At 38.4% G+C, this 22,010-nt stretch overlaps 3 protein-coding genes across 4 annotated transcripts; 2 read left to right on the top strand and 1 right to left on the bottom strand.

Moving 5' to 3' along the window:
* Positions 1 to 10: 10 nt before the first annotated feature.
* LOC117424363 (telomeric repeat-binding factor 2-like) lies at positions 11 to 8,627 on the top strand. 2 transcript variants are annotated; one of them, XM_058992641.1, is made up of 11 exons: positions 11 to 270; positions 1,192 to 1,287; positions 1,718 to 1,848; positions 2,375 to 2,458; positions 3,242 to 3,379; positions 3,596 to 3,714; positions 4,228 to 4,581; positions 5,126 to 5,206; positions 6,542 to 6,624; positions 6,860 to 6,915; positions 7,688 to 8,627. In XM_058992641.1, the coding sequence occupies exons 2-11, from the start codon at positions 1,194 to 1,196 to the stop codon at positions 7,844 to 7,846; spliced, it is 1,299 nt and encodes a 432-aa protein (XP_058848624.1). In that variant the 5' UTR covers positions 11 to 270; positions 1,192 to 1,193; the 3' UTR covers positions 7,847 to 8,627. The 2 variants fall into 2 exon arrangements, with proteins under 2 accessions (XP_058848624.1, XP_033896515.3); XM_034040624.3 differs by lacking the exon at positions 11 to 270 and adding an exon at positions 581 to 813.
* Positions 8,628 to 14,089: 5,462 nt separating this feature from the next.
* Positions 14,090 to 17,598, bottom strand: LOC117424164 (60S ribosome subunit biogenesis protein NIP7 homolog). Its single transcript, XM_034040284.3, has 5 exons — positions 17,307 to 17,598; positions 17,134 to 17,220; positions 16,133 to 16,271; positions 15,377 to 15,517; positions 14,090 to 14,754 (listed from the first exon to the last, which is right to left on the bottom strand). The coding sequence occupies exons 1-5, from the start codon at positions 17,360 to 17,362 to the stop codon at positions 14,635 to 14,637; spliced, it is 543 nt and encodes a 180-aa protein (XP_033896175.1). The 5' UTR covers positions 17,363 to 17,598; the 3' UTR covers positions 14,090 to 14,634.
* A 66-nt stretch (positions 17,599 to 17,664) lies between these two features.
* LOC117424162 (conserved oligomeric Golgi complex subunit 8-like) lies at positions 17,665 to 21,965 on the top strand. The gene is made up of 5 exons (XM_034040283.3): positions 17,665 to 18,123; positions 18,670 to 18,877; positions 19,296 to 20,114; positions 20,298 to 20,466; positions 20,571 to 21,965. Exons 1-5 carry the CDS (start codon positions 17,768 to 17,770, stop codon positions 20,885 to 20,887), a joined length of 1,869 nt encoding a protein of 622 aa, XP_033896174.3. The 5' UTR covers positions 17,665 to 17,767; the 3' UTR covers positions 20,888 to 21,965.
* The last annotated feature ends 45 nt before the right edge of the window (positions 21,966 to 22,010 follow it).

Genomic DNA, 22,010 nt, shown 5'->3' with positions numbered 1-22,010 from the left:
TTTTTAAACCTAATTCATATTTTTACCTCTTTATTTATGTTATTGGTCATCATTGGTATTTCCTCCTATAATAAAAGATTCAGTCGGAACTGGCGGGAGATCTGGGATACAAAGCTAAAGTCGTGCATGTCAATAAGATGCTTCCTCGGGGAGGTGGTAATGATATGGAGAAGAGGAATGTACTGCTTCAGGAGATGCTGTTTACTGTTGGAGATGTCCAAAGTTAAGAACTAATAATAAAGTGTAATTAAGGAAACTGATAACGATAAGGTGGGTAATAAGCGAAAAAAATATCTACCGTTAAATGAAAAACTATAATACTGTGACCTACATCCATTGGTATGTGTGTGTGAATGCGCTCAATAACTGCTGCTAGAGTGTGTACAAACCATATTTCTTCAAAATTGAAAAAGTGCTTCCCTAAAAAACTTGTTTTTTAAAATATATATTACTTGTGAGCTAATTATGGCATCATGTTACTGTCTGACCTTAAATTGAACTTAACAACATGGCCACAAACAAAAATTACTTCCATCAAAATTACACATACGGGTAATACCAACAATCAACATTATGTCCGTCGCAGATCTTTTACGTCATTATCTGAAACTATTTTTTTTGTAAACATGGCGGGACGGAGTGAGGATGAACCTTGCGGTAGCACTCGGGGCATCGGACAGGACCAGGATCAGTCCCTGTGTACCGAAAAAGTCGTGGCTCGCTGGGTTATAGATTACTATGTCTATTCTGCGATGGCAGCTTTTCGAGACGGACTTTATGAAGATTTTTGTCAGATTCGCGATGTCGTGCAGGGTAACCTTTTTTGTTGTCTGTGTAAACTATGTTAGTATATAATATATACAGAATGATATATACACATAAAGAATACATAGGACTACCTTTATTTATTTCATATTAAAGGTCTGGAGAAAACTGCCATTACAAAGGTTATTCAACTGCCCATAAATTTTGGAATTTACTGGCATTGTTTATCAGAGCATATCTGTGGCAGTTTGTTTTGATTCCCTGATCAGTCGGTTTTTTCAGTAGTAAAGCAGTTTGTTTGGTCCGTACTGACTTATTCATACAATACTGATGCATCTGACAACTTCCTTCTGCATGGCATTATACAAATGTAATGATGTTCTGTGGTGTAAACAGTAGCTCAGTAAACGTTGTTTTCATTCTTAGACATGATAGTTCGCCCATTTGAACAGTCGGAGGAGGTTACCAGAAAGCTTCGGTTAATGCAGTTTATGTCCCGAATCAATGATGGAGAGAATCTGAGTAAGTTTTTCAGAGCTAACATCAAACCCTTCGTGTCTTTTTCAAGCTTTCTCCGCCATGGGTCAAATATGCATGCTACTACTGCATGTATTTACAGCTGTAAGTGATACATTGTCTTCCAGTTCTGTTGTAGCTCATGCATGAAAAACGTGTTGTATTTTTGTCATGACATAACTTTTATGTTTTTGTTTTACAAGAAACAAGTCTGATTTTCAGTCCTCTTTCTCTGTGATATATGATCACCGTTTACTGTGTTTAGTAGAATGGTGGGAGTGAAGTAAATTGATTCGGTTTATATATGGCAGGATGCCAGGTCCTTGTTTCTGTACTATACTGAGCAGTGAAAAAAACGTATAGCTCATGCCATGAAAGTCACTGATATATTTGGGTTTTTTTTATTCTAATATATGAGCTGCACTGTCTCTTCCAGGTTATCTGTTTGATTCAGAGGGGGAACTGACTCCCCTGGAGTCTGCCTTCAGACTTTTACACCTAATAGATGAAGAGGTGGTGCTGCCTCAAGACTTAGTGGGGAGGGTCTCTAACTCAATCAAAGAAATGGTAAAATCTGTTTCATTTTTTAACAAAAAGTACCTTTTTAAAGTTATTCCATCTCAACTGGACCCCATTCTGGAGAGGTTTTCTCCGTTTGTGGTTGACATACAAAATCTCATTTTATTGAGAAAACGGTGCCAGGATGCTGTGATGTGAAAGCAAAAGAAGAGCTGTGTAACTCCCTGCAGGGTGTGAAAATGTCTGGTGGTTTAATATGCCCATTTTGATGTCCTTTTGATCTATTTTTTTTTTTTCTTTTTCCAATGTGGGCGATGACCTGGACAAATCATGTTTTCTTAATTTTAAAGCTTTAGCTGAATTGACTATTAAATTAAGACTTAACCATGCTACTTTTAAAATAGTTTGTTTCACAGGGATCAAGGGCTACTCTGACAAATGATTATCTCAACCACATGGGGATGCATATTCCAAAATGCAACTTTGAAGATGACATGAAATCTACATATATACAGGGCATTTTTGGTGTACATTTTAGGAATCATTAATTTCAATATGTGTTCTATTTTCTCAGGCTGTAATTGTGTGTATTAAACAAAAGAAGTTTGAGAAGGCTAAATATATACTGAAGAACCATTTCCCGGGTGACACTGCTAAGGTTAGTTGCCATGTTGATTTCAATGTATTTGTTAATGGAATTGATACATGAACCAGAACCATACACTGCTGTGCAAAAGTGCCTTCTGCCAGTTGTGTTGTCAATTCAACGCTTGTCGTCTTTCTGTTCCTTAAGGATATTATCTTCAAGTATTTCTTATCCTTCCAGTCCATCAGGCTTCCAGTCCTGGGTTTGTCAATTACAGATGATGTTTCTCAGTACTTGTTGATTATGCTTTGGATGCCACACCTTGAAAATCAAGTTATGCGAGCTATTTCACTCAGTGTTTTTCCTTCTTTATGCAAGTCAAGGTTGTTATAATAGTAGAAAATACTAGTGGAGGCAACGAGTAGAATGCATCAGAGTAGAAAAATGCAACATGTCTAAGACTTTTGCACAGCAGTGTGTGTGTATGTGTGTGTGTGTGATATATATATATATATATATATATATATTACACACACACACACAACATATTAGTAGTACATGTATTGAATTATGTTGCATTAACATTAAAAGTAAATTGTGCTTTTAGATGTGTTTTAACTACCCAGTGTTTCAGTTGCTCGGGTGCTATTTTGGTGTTATGTGGATGGGGGATATATGTTGGTCTTGCTGAGATCTGATTGAACCTGCTTCCGGAGGGAAAGGAGGGCAATTGGTGGAGCAGAGAGTTCAGTTAAATCCTGTGCAGTGCCAGTGACTGACACTTTAGTCACTGGGAAGACCACAACTTGCTTCACCACTCCTCAGTTGACTTCTTTTCTTTTTTTCTTTCTTTAGAAAACCTTATTACTGGGCATTATCCAGCAGAAGAAATGTATCAACCCCGCTTTACAGAAGACATATGAGCAGTTCAGGGAGGAAATGTTTCAGTTCACCGAGTCTCTTATCAGTTTTTCTGAGCCCTTCTTACTCAAGGTATGTTTACCAAAAATGATTATTCCAAGAAAGAATGTACATTTTGGAAGGATAGATGTATGTATTGTTGCTTGGTTCTGCAAGGCTGAAAGTACTCTAAATTGCTTGAGTAGAAACTCCTGGTTTATCAGAAACAAGGTTCACTCTCTCTTGGTTTATCTTTTGAAAGCAAGAGTCACTATCTTTTCTTACATAACTTATATATATTTTTTTAAGACTGCAAAACATCACATTGACTCAGAAAGCACAGTGAGAAGAAAGGAAACTGAACAAACAGCTATAGAAGAGCCCCATTCATCATCAGAAGCTAAAAATGTGAAATCACCTGTCCACAGGTATGTAAGGTTTTAGATTATAGTTATAGGTTAGATAGAGTTTTAGATTTTAATCTTGGAGTGTTTTAGATAAACTTAATTTTCACTTTATAGAAAATGCGCTGGTCAGAAGCTATACATTATTTACAGTGTCAGAATAAAAACACACAAGCACAACAGCTATTATCCGTTCGAATGTCACACTAATTGTTATATCCAGAGAATAGCTTATCCAGTTGTGTTGAATCTTAAGAGGTATCAGAATCTGGAAATGTATGTTATGTACAAATATCACACATTTTGCATACTGTTGATATCCTAGGTCAAGGGGATCTCCTATTTCATGATATTGATATCTCTGTTTTTGTATTTGAAGCCTTTTCATTGACACTGAGAAATTTTAGTTTCAGCTCACAAAATGTTTAACATCATATCATGCAATTGAATATGAAATGATGCTATTTTGATGATTAAATGTAATACCAATCTATTGTAGTATTCTAAACTGCTGTTTAACTTGCCTTTGATTTTTAGGGAACCCTCGACATCCTGGACCACCTTTGGCCGCTTGGTTCTCAAAGCTGCCTTCTGTGCCATGTCCACAATGGAGGAGCCAAGCTTAGAATTCACTCGCCTGGAGGAGACGGATCTTGACCCCCGAGGAGCTGTGAGCCCCAGCTACTCACCAAGAAGCTCTAGGAGCCAGGGGTCATTGTCCGAGCCAGACACCCCCAAACAAGAGAGACGCATGCAAACAGTGTCCCGCCTGCTACTGGAGCAGGACAGCCAGACGGAGACGGAGAGTGAGGGTGTGGAGGCCAGCTCACACAGGAGCCACTCCCCGTCCCGCTGGCAGCAGCGCCACTGGAACAACACTCCACAGAAAAGGTAAAGCACTGCTTTGCACTGAAACTTTATCTAGAGAAACGGTTAACCTTGGTTAAGTCTCTGTAAGTTGCCTTGGATAAAGGCGTCTTCTAAATAAACAAATAATAATAATAATGTATGCTCTTTAATACTTTCTACTACTATGACTACTACGACTACTACTGCTACTACTAATAATAATGTTAGATGGGGATGAAATATGTGTAGAGAACCGCTTATCCAATTGTCGTGGAACTTGGTATTAACAATATTAAGTTTAAGTTATTGAGAATATCAGATTCTGTGGCTATAGGGACAGTCCAGCCATTCTGGTCAGAAACACCAGAGAGAGAACTACTCAGAAAAGAAAATGTAAATAAATTTTTTTTAAAAACTCTTTAACTGAGCATTGAGCAGGATCTCGACTTCTGCTAATGCAGGTCATGATGGTTTTGATTTTGGATCTTGGCTATAATTGGCAGTCAGTATGTAAGGTAGTGAGAGGACTTTCTTCCAGTCTGTGAACTTCAATCACTTAGGTAATGATTGTGAAATCCCTTCTTAGGAGTTCAGCTGTGCTGATCCAGGAAGTGTCTGAAGATAATGATGACTCCATTTCACAGAATAATCTAGTACCAAGGAAAAGGTAGGAACCCCATTGAATGTCCATCAAAGGCTAGTAGGGAAAACAGGTTGTAAGTTATCAATAACACACGAGAAGGTGTTGGCTTCTCGTGCCTCCCAATGCACCTGAGAAGTGGGTTGTATCAACACAGCCCATGCTTTCAAGTGTGTTATTGCCCTTCTAAAGCAGCTTTACAAAAATAAAGCTAGATTTTAAGCTTTAAATTACGATTTATTCAATGTATCCTTCCACCAATGCTAAGTAGTCCCTATACTTTGGCTGTAAAGGGCTACTAATTGGCTAGACCTTATTACTATTGAATCAATTTAATTTGCTTTGCAGATATGCAAATGTGTTTACATACCTATTTATTAATGTAATGCTGTTTGAAGGTATTGTTTTGCCTGAAAAGCAAAACGACACCATTTTTAAATGAAACTTCCTACTTGTATGTTTTATAAACATTGGTATGTACATTTTAAATTACTGTTGCCCTACAATATTCACTCTCCTGCAGCTTTACATTTTAAATGCAAAGCCTTCGTTTATTCTCACCAAACGCTGTCTTAGCACATCCGCTGATCTCAAAGTGGCAGTGGCTTGATTTCTTGCTGGGTACTACTCATAGTAAACACAAACAACACTGTTTACTGCATGTTAATACACACTGATGTCTGCAATTTCTGTACTGTCAACTTTCAAATCGGAATATTTTTTTTTTTCCTCTCATACTCGTCCCTTGGTGATTGAGGTCCGTTGCAACTATGCTCAACCCCGGTTTTAGAAACTCTTAATCCGCTGCATTCGGTACTAAAGCGTGAGGATTTAAAAGCGTTCTTACGGCGGCCGACCAGATCAAAATGTCATCATTTTAAAGAAAAGACAACCGAGGAGATTGGCATTTTAAATGCGTACGATTCCGTTTACTCTGAAGTGTAAGAATAAGGAATAGATATCTGTGTGGCCTGTAGCTCTTCACCACCAGCTGTAATGGCCCAGAATTTCACTTTAAAAAACAGTTGACCAGAAGTGCTTTTGGAATGGAATGAGGTCTGAATGATTGGTTGTGCTGTTAACTGTAAGGCTTTGGAATGTCAACAGCCAATCAGATTGCAGGCCATTTCCGAGCCATTTTATAAATATTTTTTGTAGAATGCTGCAGTGCACTGAATATGAAAACCCAAACATGACTACTGTTTAATTATGCTTTTAAATGTAACCCATAATATTTGGAATACTTCTGGAATTTTTGTATGGATGCATTTTTACATGATTGAGAATTGTTGTATTAAATATTTCTATCCTCAATATTTGGTACTAATATTTTTTAAACCAGTCTCTTTGTCTTTATTTTAGGTTAAATATATCCAGCCCAGTGAGAGAGGAAAAGGAGTTCTGGAGTGATGAAGAATCTTTATTCAACCCTAGAAGAGGACATGGTAATTTTTGTTTTGCTTTCAAACTACCAACTATATTACTATAATCCTCATAGGACTCTTGCAAGTTAGTTTTTATTCACTCTTTCCAAATGACAACACTACATGCTCATTTTTATGATGTACTGTAGCGTAAAACAAAGGAAGTACAAAACTCAAAGCGATACTTAAATTGGGGTATGTGGTCCCAACTGAACCCTTTAGAAATTTGTAATACTGCTTTGTTTTCTCCTCTTAGACTACAAAAGTAAGGCATTAGATGAAGGCAGTGTTATTGGGCATAATACAAAAAAGGTAAGAAACATTTCATTTTCAACTTATCAAAATCTGAAAGGCACCGCTGGCCTAAATATCTCATTATTTAAACTGGCCCAATTTAGGCAGCATGTTCTTGTTGCCTGTTCTGTGTTGCCTGGGAGACCGATCAAAACAGTTTTGGTATGAATGCATGTTACTTCAGTTCTATTTACATCATTTCCAATGCTTCATTGTACTAGAATCTCTATGAGATTAATTTTGCTTTTCTACATCTGCCTTGCTGCATTATGGGATTGATGGATTCTGAAAATGACTGTCCCAACGGAAAAATGATGACTGCAGTTACACCGTTGAGGTTTCTTCAGTCGTCATGCTAGGAGTGTTAATACTTATATATAATAACCATGCTGGCTTCCATAGGAAAATCTGTTTTTATTGGTAGAGACAAGCTGTGGAATCTGAAGCTGCACAGCAGAAATAATTTGACTTTTAGTAGGGTTATCTTTTTGAAAATGGTTTTAGTGCTAACAGTAAACATTGGATTTTTTCTTGCCACTCCTTGATGGTGTAAACTTTCAACTCCCCTGCTACTGTACTATCTCCACTTTTAATTAATTATTTCTGATGAAACAAAATGAGTGACAATCCTTCCTAAATACGCAAAGTTAGCACTGCTGTGTAAGTGTCAACATGTCTTGGCATTACCAGCAACCACTAAGGCGTTGATGACCAAAGCAGAAAAATAACCTTGATCTATTGACTTTATGCAAAGTGAGCTCTATTAAACTCTGTCTTTTTCTTTCTGCAGAAGTGGACCTGCGAAGAGACAATGTGGGTTAAGAAAGGGGTGTCCAAATTCGGGGAAGGCAATTGGAAAGCAATTCTGCTAAGCTATCCATTTGTGGGAAGGACAACCGTAATGATCAAAGATCGATGGAGAACGATGAAAAAGCTTAAAATTACTTAGTTAAGATGCTCCACAGACGCTGTATCTCTGTAGAGGGTTAAGTCCTTGTTCTTTACAATTAGGGCTTGAATTTTTAGGTTTTAATTTTTTGTTTTAGTTAAGTTTGTAGTTGCAATTTAAGTTTATGGCTTAATTATTGCATGTTTTTAAACTGGCACACAAGTAATATATATATATATATATATATATATATATATATATATATTATAGGATTTAGGATTTGTTTAGAAAGTGTGTATCGTGTGGTTTGTCTTACCAAACATATATAATGCTCCAGTTCAAACTATTAAAGAATAGTCAGTAAATATTTTGCATTGCTGTAAAATGGTTCCCCTAGTGGTTAGTATCTTGGGCTGTTAAATTTCTTGTTCAGTGGGTGTGGTGCTGGTAATACAACAGATACATCCAGAGGTTTTATTCTTTAGATGCTGGTGCCATACTTTTTTTCTTTTAAACAAAGAAAGGAAAACTAAAATAGGCTCCCTTGTAGACATCTCTCTGATACTGTTAGAGGTTTCTTGCCTCTAAGATGGTCTAAACAATAGATACTGGTGATGGAAACAAAGCTTAAGCTGGTTTGACACTTCATGAACCAAATGAGGCATACAGTGTCACGAAGCAAAGGTTCATTGGGTTCAGTTGAACCATTACATGTGACCTGGAACTCGGACATTGATGGTGACGAAGCATAATGATTTTGCCTACACTGTCCAATTTATAGCTGAAAAGAACAGTTTTTGTGAATATTTTTATACACACAATTAAAGTATGCCTGAAATGATGATGTCCCCTTGCAATCAATATTAACATGATGTGTTCTACTAGGAAGCATTGCCTCTCTGCCCAGTTAGTGCAGGGGTACACTGTAACCTGTTTTAGAGATAACACCGCTATGGTATTGAAATGTGTTATTTCGATGCAAAAATTGGGTAATATGCAAATACCCAAAGTTGAACACTGCATGCGGAGAAGGGGGTCCCAACTGTCAAACCTGTTTTGTTGTCCACATGCCTGGCAACAATTGTGTTGGAAGCAGTGTACATAACTGTTGAACATTTTATTTTGCTTAGTCGTTGTCTTTTAAATATCCTGGTATCCCTGAATAGATCCCTCCCCACCCCCTCTACTTTTCAAATATGTGACAAATATATGTCACATGAGCAGAGCTGTCCCAACATGTTATCCAATTTCTAGGAATAAAGAACAGGGCCTTCAAACGTCTACTTGATAAGTGACAGTATACTTTTAATTTGAGGTGATGTTGATTTTATCTACCTATCCAACAGGTAGATAAGTCAACATCACCTCAAAGTACTGTGTTTGGACAGGGATAAATTGAAGGCACCTGTCTGTCACACATTTTCTACCTTTAACTTGATCACTTTATAAAACTAATTCAACTTTCATTACATTTTATAACAGAAACTAACAATGTTGATCAATGTGAAGTTGTCTGGAAAGAACTACTGTATAAAGATTTGGGCGTTTCTTCATTATTCTGGTACAGCAATAGTGTGTAACGTCTTCAGGTAGGGTTTAAAAAAAAATACCTCTTGTTACAATTCTTTGATTTATTGATGTTTTAAGTTGAGATGAGGCAAAACATGCATGATGATAATTGACCAGTTAAAAGCCGACAATTCCCTTTGAATGGAAAGCACTGTGCAGAATCTAATGACATAATTTTAAAGCGTCACCATGTTCAAATTAAATGTCGGTTCTGTTTTGTTTTTTAAACCGTACATGAAGACGTTCCACACTATTTTTATGCTTATGTGTTTATAATATGGATCTGCATCGGCCACGCGAAACTCACCTGTCTACAGATTAAAAGGCGCCAATTTGTTTTTAATTGAAAGCACTTTGGAGGTTATACACACAGCACAACCTAATTGTGTGATTTAAAAGTGTAACCGGCTTTCAACTGAAATGTGTCGGTTCAGTGAGACCTTAAAGGACAATTATTCAGAACCGCTGTATTTGTCCCATCCCTAATTTTTTTTGTGTCAGTGCCTGAGTTTCATGCATTTAAATGAGGATTTTTTTCCACTTATCCACACACCATATTCCACACTGTTAAGGGGAAAAAAGTTTTTATTGAGAAAGATCATAATAGGATAAGTCTCCACCCCCCTGAGTTAATACTTGGTGGAAGCAGCTTTGGCAGCAATTACAGCTGTGAGTCTGTTGGGATAGGCCTCTACCAACTGCACATCTAGATTTGGCAGTATTTGACCATTCTACTTTACAAAACTGTTCAAGCTCTGTCAAGTTCCTTGGGGAGCATTGATGGACAGCAATCTTCAAGTCATGCCACAAATTTTCCTCCAGTATAGCTTTGGCAGTGTGCTTTGTGTCATTGTCATGCTGAAAGGTGAACTGCCGTCCCAGTTTCAGCTTTCTTGCAGAGGGCAGCAGGTTTTCCTCAAGGACTTCTTTGTACTTTGTTCCATTCGTTTTCCCTTCTATCCTGACAAGTGCCCCAGTCCCTGCCGATGAGAAACATCCCCATAACATGATGCTGCCACCACCATGCTTCACAGTAGGGATGGTGTTCTTTGGGTGATGCGCTGTGTTGGGTTTGCGCCAAACATAACGCTTTGCATTTAGGCCAAAAAGTTCAATTTTAGTTTCGTCAGACCACAAAACTTTTTGCCACATGGCTACAGAATCTCCTGAGTGTTCTTTTGCATGTTTCAAACGGGATTCAAGGTGGGCTTTCTTGAGTAATGGCTTCCTTCTTGCCACCCTACCATACAGGCCAAATTTGTGGAGTGCTTGGGATATTGTTGTCAGTCTTGGCCATAAAAGCCTGTAGCTCTTACAAAGTTGACATTGGCCTCTTGGTAGCCTCTCTGATCAGTCTCCTTCTTGCTCGGTCATCCAGTTTGGAGGGGCGGCCTGATCTAGGCAGGGTCTTGGTGGTGCCATACACCTTCCACTTCTTAATAATCGTCTTGACTGTGCTCCAAGGGATATTCAAGGCCTTTTATATTTTTTTATACCCATCCCCTGATCTGTGCCTTTCAACAACTTTGTCCTAGAGTTCTTTTGAAAGCGCCTTGGTGCTCATGGTCTTGGCTTTGAAATGCACTACCCAGCAGAGGGAACTTACTGGAGCTGCTGAATTTACCCTGAAATCATGTGAATCACTACAATTTAACGCAGGTGGAGGCCATTTAATGTGGTGTGTGATTTTGAAGGCGATTGGTTACACCTGAGCTAATTTAGGATTGCTATTACAAGGGGGGTGGACACTTATCCAAGCAAGCTAGTTCAGTTTTTATTTTTAATTAATTTTCTACAAATTTGTAGAATATTTTTTTTCACTTGGAAGTTGTGGGGTAGGATGTGTAGATAAATGATATATTAATGCATTTTAACAAAAGGTGAACATTTTGAATGGGGGTGTAGACTTTCTATAGGCACTGTCTCTCTGTGTGTGTTTTGGGGGGGGGTTATATATATGGGGGACACCTGGTCATAAATGGTCATACCTAAGAGCAGTGTCGTCTACAACTACAAGACCAGTCTACAAAGTTTAAAGACTTAATTACCATTGAGTAGGTACCTTTTTTATGTGAATAACAAACACTTGTATTGCTGAGCGCATTTTCCCATGCAACTGCAAAAACTTTTAACTTTTTGGAGAGAGATGATTAGATTCTGAAAAGTGAATCATTCTCCAGGTCTGAAGAAGATGTCAGCATTCAGCATCTGAAACAAACCCTCCTGTTCACCCCATGTGTTAAACACAGCAGTTTCTTGAGAAAATGCTGAAGCCCAGCGCAGTGAGTGTTGCTGTGTTTGTAATCCTGTGTGTCGGGGGATCGTGTCAGAAGTCAGAGCCCCTAGCCCTCCGTGTAGAGCAGTCGTCATTCCGGGGATCTGTCCGGTATGATTTCTCCTATGTGCTTCCCGCAGGTGCACTGGAGTGTTTCTGGCATTTTGCACACCAGCGTGGCAATTATTACTTCAGTTATGAGGTAAGGGTTTCTCATTGAATGATACTGCAACAATACACTCTATTGGGGATGTTATATCACAAAGAGCACAAGAAACAAACATCAGGATCACACCAGCAATAGTGTTAAAAAAAAGTTAATATTTAGCATCAGATAACACTTTTTTGATTGTTCAAGTTGCTTTCTCCAAGTGTTATACATGCAAATGTATTTTCATAGGTCACTTTTGAAACTAGTGGACGATTCAAGTCTGCCTACAGGTTTCACTTACTGCTGTGGGGAAAGTGCACCTTGCTGTGCTACTGGAAAGGTGCCTGGCAGGGACTAGCCAGGGTGGCCCTTGCTTCCAGGGTTCAATAGGTTATGCAGGTTGGGGAGGTAAAAAGAGGTGATTGGCTTGACACTGGTCAAATGTTGAACTTCAGTTCTTCTCCTGGTCAGTAAATGGGTTATAAATAAAGAAAAAGAATACTAGTATAGTGGGGCTGGGTGAGGTCAAAGATCTTCAAATTTTCTTTGGCACACAAATATCATGTTTATGGATTTCTAATAAAATGTGTATTTACATATTTTTTGCAAGGAAAAATAATCAGTAATATAATTCAAAACGGAATACAAATTAAGATATTGCAGTTCCTTCAGGAGAAAGTCTCTGTTTTATTGTCTGTAAGCTGCCAATGTTAGCCCAGTGGTGATTTCTTCTCTGTCTGATGGGGCTTCAGAGAAATAACCCATAGGCCTCACTACACAAAGCTCATGTGAGAAATACCCACAAAGGGTTGACTTTTAAAAACAAAGTAGAAAAAAATATATGTATCTTCAAGGGTAAAACTTTCTTCCTATAATAGCTGGCGGGGGTATATAGTTTGATCAAATTACCCCCAAGTCAAATATTTTGGCTAGTACTGTCTGAAATATTTGTCAGCTTGACTTGATTACTTATAAATGTTATCTTTTCTTAAAGTATTATTAACAATACAGCTTATCTTCATTTACTTAAGTACTAAGTAAACGAAAGAATAGTAATCCTTTTCCATGTGCCATGTTCTATCAGTAAACGCTGCCAGGAATAGATTGAAGGATTACTTAAAAAACTTCTTTCCACAAGAATTACAAAAATGCATTTTATTTAGTGGAATTTTAAAGCTGAGCATTCTAGTCAAGCTTCCTTACACCTATCAGAGGTTCAAATCTTTAGAAATCTTTCTTTAAGGACCCTAGTCACAAAGTATTTTGAGAAATGTTTTTTTTTTTTTTAAGGACTGACTGTTTATAAACATTCTCTTACTTTAAAATGCTGTGTAAAATGAGATTAAACTAGTAAGCCCTCTCTCAAAAAGTTGATAGTTTAATACAGTAAATACTTATGCAAACCACTAAAATTATATAATTTTAGTGGTTTGCATAAGTATTCACCCCCCTGCAAAGTTTTCACATTTTGTTGGCACCTGGGCGTACTCCACAACACTTTCAAATTAGACTTTACAGGTAGAATCTACACAAACTACTCCACATTGATAAAGTAAAAAAATGCATAGAGAATATAAATAAATAAAATTTACAGAGAAAAACAGATTAATCTCAGTTGCATAAGTATTCAACCCCTTTGCTACTGCAGCCCTAAATCAGCTCAGGTGCAAATGATTTGTATGAAAGGTCACAACATTAGTGAAATGGTTTCAGCCTGTGTGTACTCAAAGTGGTTTAACTTGTAGATAATTTCCCTCGGGTATATAAACACTTTCACGCTGCAACTCACATAGTGATCCAAAAAGCAACCATGAAGACCAAGGAGCTTTCGAAACAAGTTAGGGATAAAGTGGTAGAGAGGCACAGAGCAGGTGAAGGGTACAAGAACATTTCAAAGGCGCTGATTATCCCTCTCAGCACAGTGAAGTTCATCATACCACCCGACACTACCAAGTGTGAATACTTGAATACTTGAATACTTCTGCAAACCACTGTGTGACATGATTAGTACTGTTAGTTATGTTTTGTGTGTATGTCCAAGGCTATGTTGACTGCATCACTGAAGCATGGAGCCTCTGTAAATTGAGTGATACTTAAATGCATCAATTTAATTAGTGTTATCTTAACTATTTGTATTCAACTTTGCTAAGAAGCAGGGCTTTCCAATACAGTTCAGCACACTTTCGCAGGTCATACAAAAATACCTACATCCTAGAGGTAAAGAGAACAATTAGTGTAATTTGAAGCTAATTGCTCTTTAGCTGTTTTTTTATATGCCTTTTAGACAGTATTAAGAACAACAACAAGATTAGAACTGAAAAGTTTATTGGATTGAACAGAGGGGGGGAATTACTTATAAATTTTATAAAACATCAACAGTAATTGGTTGACAGGGAAATTACATTCACTTGCCATCAGTGAATTATTACTGTTTTGGCATAGGTACCATACGGATCTGCCTAGGTAACTCTAGGTACACTTTAAATAAGGGGAGGGGTACAGAATCATTATATCAAAATGTGTATTTATAAACACCAAGCATTGTATTGCTGTTTTGCAGCAAAATACTAAATAAACACAATGTAACATTTATTTATTGTGTACCACATCTTACACAAGAAGTCCACTATTGTAAAATGTCCAGATCAATACAATGTGACTTCCTCCAGAGGCACCATATTGATTTTTCCATTTCAAGGGTTCCAGAGCTTGTATGCAGTTAACCATCTTCCCATGTTGGGGGAAGAGCTTGGGCATCACTGCAAGAGGCTTGTAGATTGGGGATTTGCTTACTTAATCCTTGTGATGTTATTTATTGTACAGTCATGCTTTATAAAAAGAGCTTGGTGCAGTTTATGTGAGGGTGTCCTCGCTTCTTATATACTCTCCGATGTCCACCTGGTGAAACACCACGATCGCCATTGGATCCACCTTTCGGCACTCTTGAGTGGTTTTTGCTGCGACTCCAAATCCCTGCAATGATCAACTGGTTTTAATGTACTCTACTACGAGGTTACAAAAGTATACGTTCAAACCTGCATCCTTAGTTTTTGTAGCAAATAAAATAATTCAAAAAAATCTTAGCCATTATGCAATTTAGCTAGCTGCATAGGTCTGTGCAGTTTTAAAACTAAACATGTTATTGCACACATGTATTTTAATTTTCAAACATGATATCTGGTGCTACTTTAGGTTTAAGGAAGCTCTCAGTTGCTATGTCACCTCAGCAGTGTGTTCTGGGTCAAATGTGTTTCTTTCAGAACTGCACATTTGAGACCTACGAATAGATGTTTTATGGAACTTTTCTGTTCGCTACAATTACTTTAAGAAAAACTCTTCCGATTCTTTTAAAGTGCATCTATTTTGTAGAAAGATTTGACACCTGACAATCAGCAAAATACAACATTTTCATGTACTGAAACTAAAACAGAAATGAGTATAGATCTGTTAATTCTGTAGACTGGATGTCAACTGCCCTATAGTTTGAATGCCAGTTCAGCAACTAGAGTTATATGCTTTGCTGCTTGTTTCATAAAGTTTGCCAATCATGGACAATGGTATTATTGTTTTTTTCTGTTTATTTTTGAAAACTTACCAGTGGTACATCGGCCATTGAATAGACAACTACACCCTGGTACTGTGCAGTGTTTTCTGTAATCCGTCCCAGACCAGACTTCAAGATGTGGTTTCCATATAAATAGGACTGCTCAGCTCCTGGCTTTACCCACACCTTATACTGAAATGAGAAAAAAAAGCAACAGGATTCAGTGTAATTGGTATCACCTCACATGCAACATTCCTAGATCCCTGATCCCACCATTCACTCATACAAGCAAAAACCTAACTTTAAAAAGTTTATCATGACTGGTGAATGTTTTCCTAGTTGAATCCAGATGATGGTACTGTACGTCTTTCTCTGATATCCTACAGGCATGTACTAAACGCAGTTTCTACTTGAAATGTACCTGGGTTACTCAGTTCAGTATTTGCTTTGAAGTAAGAAGCTTTTACATCAAAGTCCCTATTTAAATTAAATCCACAACTCATCATGCAAGTAAAAGTACCAAGGAGGAAAGAAATATAACTGCACAAGACCATTTTAAAGACATGTTCTTTGTGGACTGTACACACTTTGACCCCCATTTATAAAAGAAACAACTTAGGTGGACTCCAGAGGCCTTACATTATACAAATTAACCTGGATTGATTTTCACAACTTATGCCAGTAATTTTTCCTAAAAAAAAAAAAAAAAAAAAAAAAATAGCCCTTATATATTTAAATTAAGAAGATTATTAGATTGTTATTTTGATAAATACATAACCATGTAAAACAATGGGTAGTGGTAGTTACCTTTGCATAAGGGGCAAGATAGTCCAAGGCAGTGATGTGAAGACGGAATTTCAAGGTCTTTGTGAACTTTCCAAAGCAGGTCCCCAGAGACACAAGCTTATTCCTTGAAATATTTGTAGCCAATTTCAAAATTTTCTCACTAATAAAAAGGAAAGTTTCAATTAAATGATTTTACTGGAAACAGCATATTTTTCAAAAACACTACAAAACATAATTAGGTTAAATATCAGATCCAAGTTTTGTTCTCTGAAAAACAAATCAATAACTCTTACACGTCATGCACTATATAGGTTTGAAAGAAGTAAATAGTTTGGCAAACATGTAGTTTCATAAGAAAATAAAAATAAACGGTACCATACTACGTGGTTTGTTACACTTACACTTGCACTTTAACCTTGAGTGGAAAATATTCTCCAACCATTCATGGAGGCTGTGTGGGCCAGTGGTTAAAGAAAAGGGCTTGTAACCAGGAGGTACCCGGTTCAAATCCCAGGTCAGCCACTGACTCATTGTGTGAGCCTGAGCAAGTCACTTAACCTCCTTGTGCTCCGTCTTTCGGGTGAGACGTAGTTGTAAGTGACTCTGCAGCTAATGCATAGTTCACACACCCTAGTCTCTGTAAGTCGCCTTGGATAAAGGCGTCTGCTAAATAAATAAATAATAATAATAATAATAATTCAATTCCTCCAATTACTGCCATGCTTCGACTCCTGTTGCCGTGTCTCAGCACCTAGTTAACCGAGTGTGTTTACTATTTTATTGCTTGTGATGTTTGTGACCATGCTTGCTAGATTTAATGCAATGGAGCCTGCGTCATCCACATAGCATGATGGTTACAGTGATTTTTATGTCGTTGTATGTGCTACAAATACTACATGACAGTAAATTAAAAGGTGATGGTGAAATAGACACGTCTCCCCAATATGAAAACAACGAGGCTGTGCATTTATACAGTGAAATATATCGTACACTATATAGAAGCGTAAAGTGTATAGTTTTACCTTAAGTAATAAACACGGTCGTTATGTAATCTGAAGCAGTAGGTTCCATCTGGGCGATCTACCAACAGCTTGATGTTATCTCCAATACTGCATAAGGACAAAAATGATAATGTTGTTTGTATTTTTTTTTTTGTAATTATTATTATTACTAAAACTGACTAATGTCTACTTACTATTTGGACAGCTTCTCAAACATGGTCTTTGTTTCTTCATCTGTCAGTGGTCGCATTTTTGAGTGAATACAGTTTTTATTCTAGATATATACTGCTCACTGCACACACCGCTGTAAACTCACAACGTGGGTAAACAGTGCAGGAAACAGGAAGCACCGGCTTTGTTGAACCGTAAAAGATACAGAAGGTGTTAAAGAGCTTTCTAGTCTGTGAGCAGTCTGGTCAAATAAGAACAGCGACCTCTACAGTAACACAGGCAAACGTATTACTGACCAAACAGGATTTGTTTTGTTTTATTTGTTTCGTTAATTTTAAAAAGCGTATATGTATTTAAATAAATGTGCAAACTACATATAAAACTCCATAGTTACATATATCCTGCCTGTTATGTGTGTTATCTTGAGGCACAAAACCGTGCATTAACTGTCTTATCTATTTATCTTTTTAAATAAAGTTAATTGATGACGCCACGAAAATACCTCACCAAGATGGCGGCCGTGGACGTGGAAGATGAGAGTATTTTGGCTTCGATTTTTAAAGACAGTTTCCCAGAAAACTGGCGAGAGAACCCAGATTTTGCGGCATATCTCTCGGAGCTAAGCTCGTATGGGGTAGAGAAGTTAAACAGGGAGCCCGAAAGGCTGTCGGAGGAGCGGGCTCAGATTCTTCAGCAGACCCGCGAGCTGGCCTTCTCAAACTACAAAATCTTCATCCGCACAGCAGAGTGCACTAAAGAGATCTATCGGGACTTCGGGCTGGTGGAGAGTAGCGTCTCACGACTTCTAGATAAGCTACCAGGATTTGGGGAAAAATGCAGGTGAGTTGCATTTCAGTAAATTTTACAGAGGCGTACCTGTCCTGTTTATTTCAAATGAAAAAGTATACTTCGAGATAAGTAAAACTACCTTCAGATACTGTCGTTGCTTGCTACCTGTATCCAACCACAACGATTACTGTCAACTATAAACTAGCAATGAGGTACTGTCCAAACATTCCCAACACGTCACTAATACTACCAATAGTTGTTTACCCCAATGGTGTATACCCCTGCTAACAGTGCCTTTGCATTAACTGCAAGGTTATTGCATGTTGTGGAACACAATTGTAATACATGGCCTAATTTCACTATTATGCCACACATTTGTGAATATTTTAATGTACAGATAAGTGAATGTAGGCTGTGAGTGGGTGTAAGGATATGCTCTAGTTCAGAGTTTCACAAAGCATGTTGTCAAAGTTGGCTTTTGTTTCAGTTCCTTGTGCGTTCCCCAGAGTTCTAATAGAAATCCTTCAGTATATTGGAGTGCAGTATAGTATGTGGTCTCTGGGTGCTGAATCACACCTCTCTGCCTCTTTCTTCCAGAGGTTTTGTAAAGGAGGCCGAGGAGATTGGAGCCAGTCGGCGGATGAACAGCCTGACCCTGAATCGACACACAGAGATCCTGGAGATTGTGGAGATCCCCCAGCTCATGGACACCTGTGTCAGGAATGGCTACTATGAGGAGGCTTTGGAGCTGGCTGCCTATGTCAAGAGACTGGAGAAGAAGCACTCCTCCCTTCCTGTTATACAGGTAATGCAGAGCTCTCATGCCATGTGTGGCATTTTACATCAATAAGACATCCCAGCTTGATTGTAATGTGTTTAACCTTATACCCTGATCCCCAGCTCCATATCAGTTGCATTGAATGGTTAAGAGTTCAGTTTATTCTTGTTGCATTTTATTAATTTAGTACCTGTTTCAGTTTAGTTCCTTTAATCTCTTTTAATGTTGATTGCTCATGCACTTGGAAAGTCACAAAGTTAGATGAATTTCTGGAATGAGGAAATTAATAATAGGACCTGAGCAGTTCACATTTAGCTGGTGAGATGAAGTTAGATGTAAGGAACAGAACTGAGAATCACTCTAAACTAAGGAAAAGTTAAGAAAATTGGAAGGTTGTTTATTGTGATGGGCAGGCTGTGACTCCCCTCGTTTCTCCCCACGACAGGGCATTGTGAATGAAGTGCGCCAGTCTGCCCAGCTGATGCTGAACCAGCTCCTCCAGCAGCTTCGCAGCAATGCCCAGCTGCCAGTCTGCCTGCGCGTGATCAGCTACCTGCGGCGCATGGACGTCTTCACAGAGGCCGAGCTGCGCATCAAGTTTCTGCAGGCCCGGGGAACCTGGCTTCGCTCTATTCTGGGCTCCATCCCCATCGACGACCCTTACTTCCACATCACCAAGACCATTGAGGCCTGCCGGGTGCACCTGTTTGACATCTTCACCCAGTACCGTGCCATCTTCTCCGACGAGGACCCCCTCCTGCCCACAAGCGGGCAGATGGTGAACGAGAGTGCCATCTTCCACGGCTGGGTGGTGCAGAAGGTGTCCGAGTTCCTTCAGACGCTGGAGACAGACCTGCAGCGAGGGGTGGGTGGCCGGCTGGATTCGCTGCTGGGCCAGTGCATGTACTTTGGCCTGTCCTTCAGCCGAGTCGGGGCAGATTTCCGAGGTCAACTGGCACCCATGTTCCAGCGAGTTGCTCTGGAAACATTTCACAAGGCTATCCAGGAAACCCTCAGCAAGTTCCAGGAGGATATGAATATGTACACTCTGATCTCAGCCCCTGCTGTGCTGGGCAGCACCATCCCTCAAGTGTCCCCCAGCAGCCAGCCTGGGACCCTACAGCCTCCCATGGCACTACTGGACTTCCCGCCCTTGGCTTGTTTCCTCAATAATGTTCTAGTGGCTTTTAATGACCTGCGCCTCTGCTGCCCTGTTGCTCTGGCCCAGGATGTAACCATGTGCTTAGAAGACGCTCTTGTCAAAGTATGTCTTTTTTTTATTATTTTTTTTTATGTACAAGTAATGTAAGGAGTAGAAAAAAGAAAAGCTTTTTTAATTTCTTTTAGACAACTTTGTATGTAGCATGTGTACTAAGCTTTTTGCACACATGGCATTATGTCTTTTAACTGCTTTCTACTTGAAGCCTCTGATCTCTGGTTTGTTCAGGTGACAAAGGTTATCCTGGTGTTCCACCGTGCAGAGGAGACTGTGTTCAGCAGCAGGGAGCGTGAGCTTTTCCTCCAGTTCTGTTCTGCCTTCGCTGAGGACATGGTCCCCTTCCTCAATCGCTGCTTACAGGTCCTATTCCCACCCGCCCAGGTTGCACAAATACTTGGTAAGGGTTCTATGACTATCTCTTTTTATTTTTATAGTGACATGTGGGGGGAAAAAACTATTTTTAATGCCTTAATCTGTATTTATATATTTTTTTTATTTCAGGAATCCAACCAACTCAGGTTCACAAATATAGTTCCCTGGGTTGCATCAATATGAATATGGTTCTTGAGCCTCTGGAATTCATTTTACCCAAGAAGGAGCTCCCCCCTGTTGGCCCAGATACCAGCAGTGACCTGGAGACCATGATGTCACCTGGTCCTCAGGAGGGGCTTAGTGCCGCAGCAGAGTCTAGTTCTGGACCGGTGGAATATCAGAAGGGTGATGTGCCTGTTGAGCACACAGGTTCCACTTTTACAATTTCAAGTGAAGGAACGCCAACTGAGAACACACACGTAACGCCTGAACCGGAGGTGACATAATGAATAAGAGTAATCCGAGACCGACGACATGACTGTTCACATTTAAGAGTTAATATACTATATATGTATAGTATTTGTTTATTTTTACAGATGGTCCCTTTTGATCTCCATTAGGCAAAGCAATCCACAATGGAGTAGAGCATTCAATATAAAAAATTAGCTATAAATCAAGAAAAACAACAAATTCATAACCTGTGTACCCACTCTCGTGTGCTCAACTGCCGTTTCTTCACCCGTTTCCTCTCACCAGCCAATCCCTTACCAGAAACTATATCCTGTTTTCAAAAAGTAATGAAAAAACAGGACCGTCTTTTTTAAAGGGATACACACCTAAAAACAAATTTAACACAGACAAACATAATAAACAGGAAATATTTATATATATATATATATATATATATATATATATATATATATATATATATATATATATACACATACACGTTATTTTTTCTTCAATTCAGAACATTCTTACAAGGTACCAAACGCTATCTGCATGCTGCATTAAGAACTATTGCGATTATTTTGAGATCCGCACATGCGTCAGTGGTTCATTGCATTTTTTCCATGTGATTACTTACACTATTAGTAATGTATTTTTAAAATATGAGCTTTCGGTATTATAAATGAGATGTACTTTTAGAACATCAAAACACGTCACAAAAATAATGGAACATTCAGCACGACGCCGTACTTAATACTTTTAGATGTGTCATGCATTAGAGAAGATTACATTTCTTCCGGATTGGCTAGTTTGCGCAGTGAAGTACCGTATATAAATATTTTGGTAACCTGTAACCTAGAAAGCAGGTTTGTGCACCAACCGTGAAAAGATCATATATGAAGAACATTAAATCTAGAGTTTGTAGTGTACAAAGTGCTACACCTGTGATGCTAATGGGGTTCATTTTAACTTGTAGATATAGATATTTTTAAACCCAACATGAAGTGTGTATATTTACCTTTGTCATTTCATTGTTTTTTTTTTATTTGGGAGATATGGTTAACTTTTCTGTATATATTCCTTGAAGTATCTAGGTGATGGTACTTTGGGATGTAAATAAAATGAACAAATCTATTTAATATTGATGATTTTAATAATGTTTAGGTTGGTGTGGGTTAA

Source organism: Acipenser ruthenus, chromosome 19, assembly GCF_902713425.1.
Source record: "Acipenser ruthenus chromosome 19, fAciRut3.2 maternal haplotype, whole genome shotgun sequence".
NCBI lineage: Eukaryota > Metazoa > Chordata > Actinopteri > Acipenseriformes > Acipenseridae > Acipenser > Acipenser ruthenus.
The sequence above is the reverse complement of the archived record's forward strand: the minus strand, read 5'-3'. Positions and strand labels throughout refer to the sequence as shown.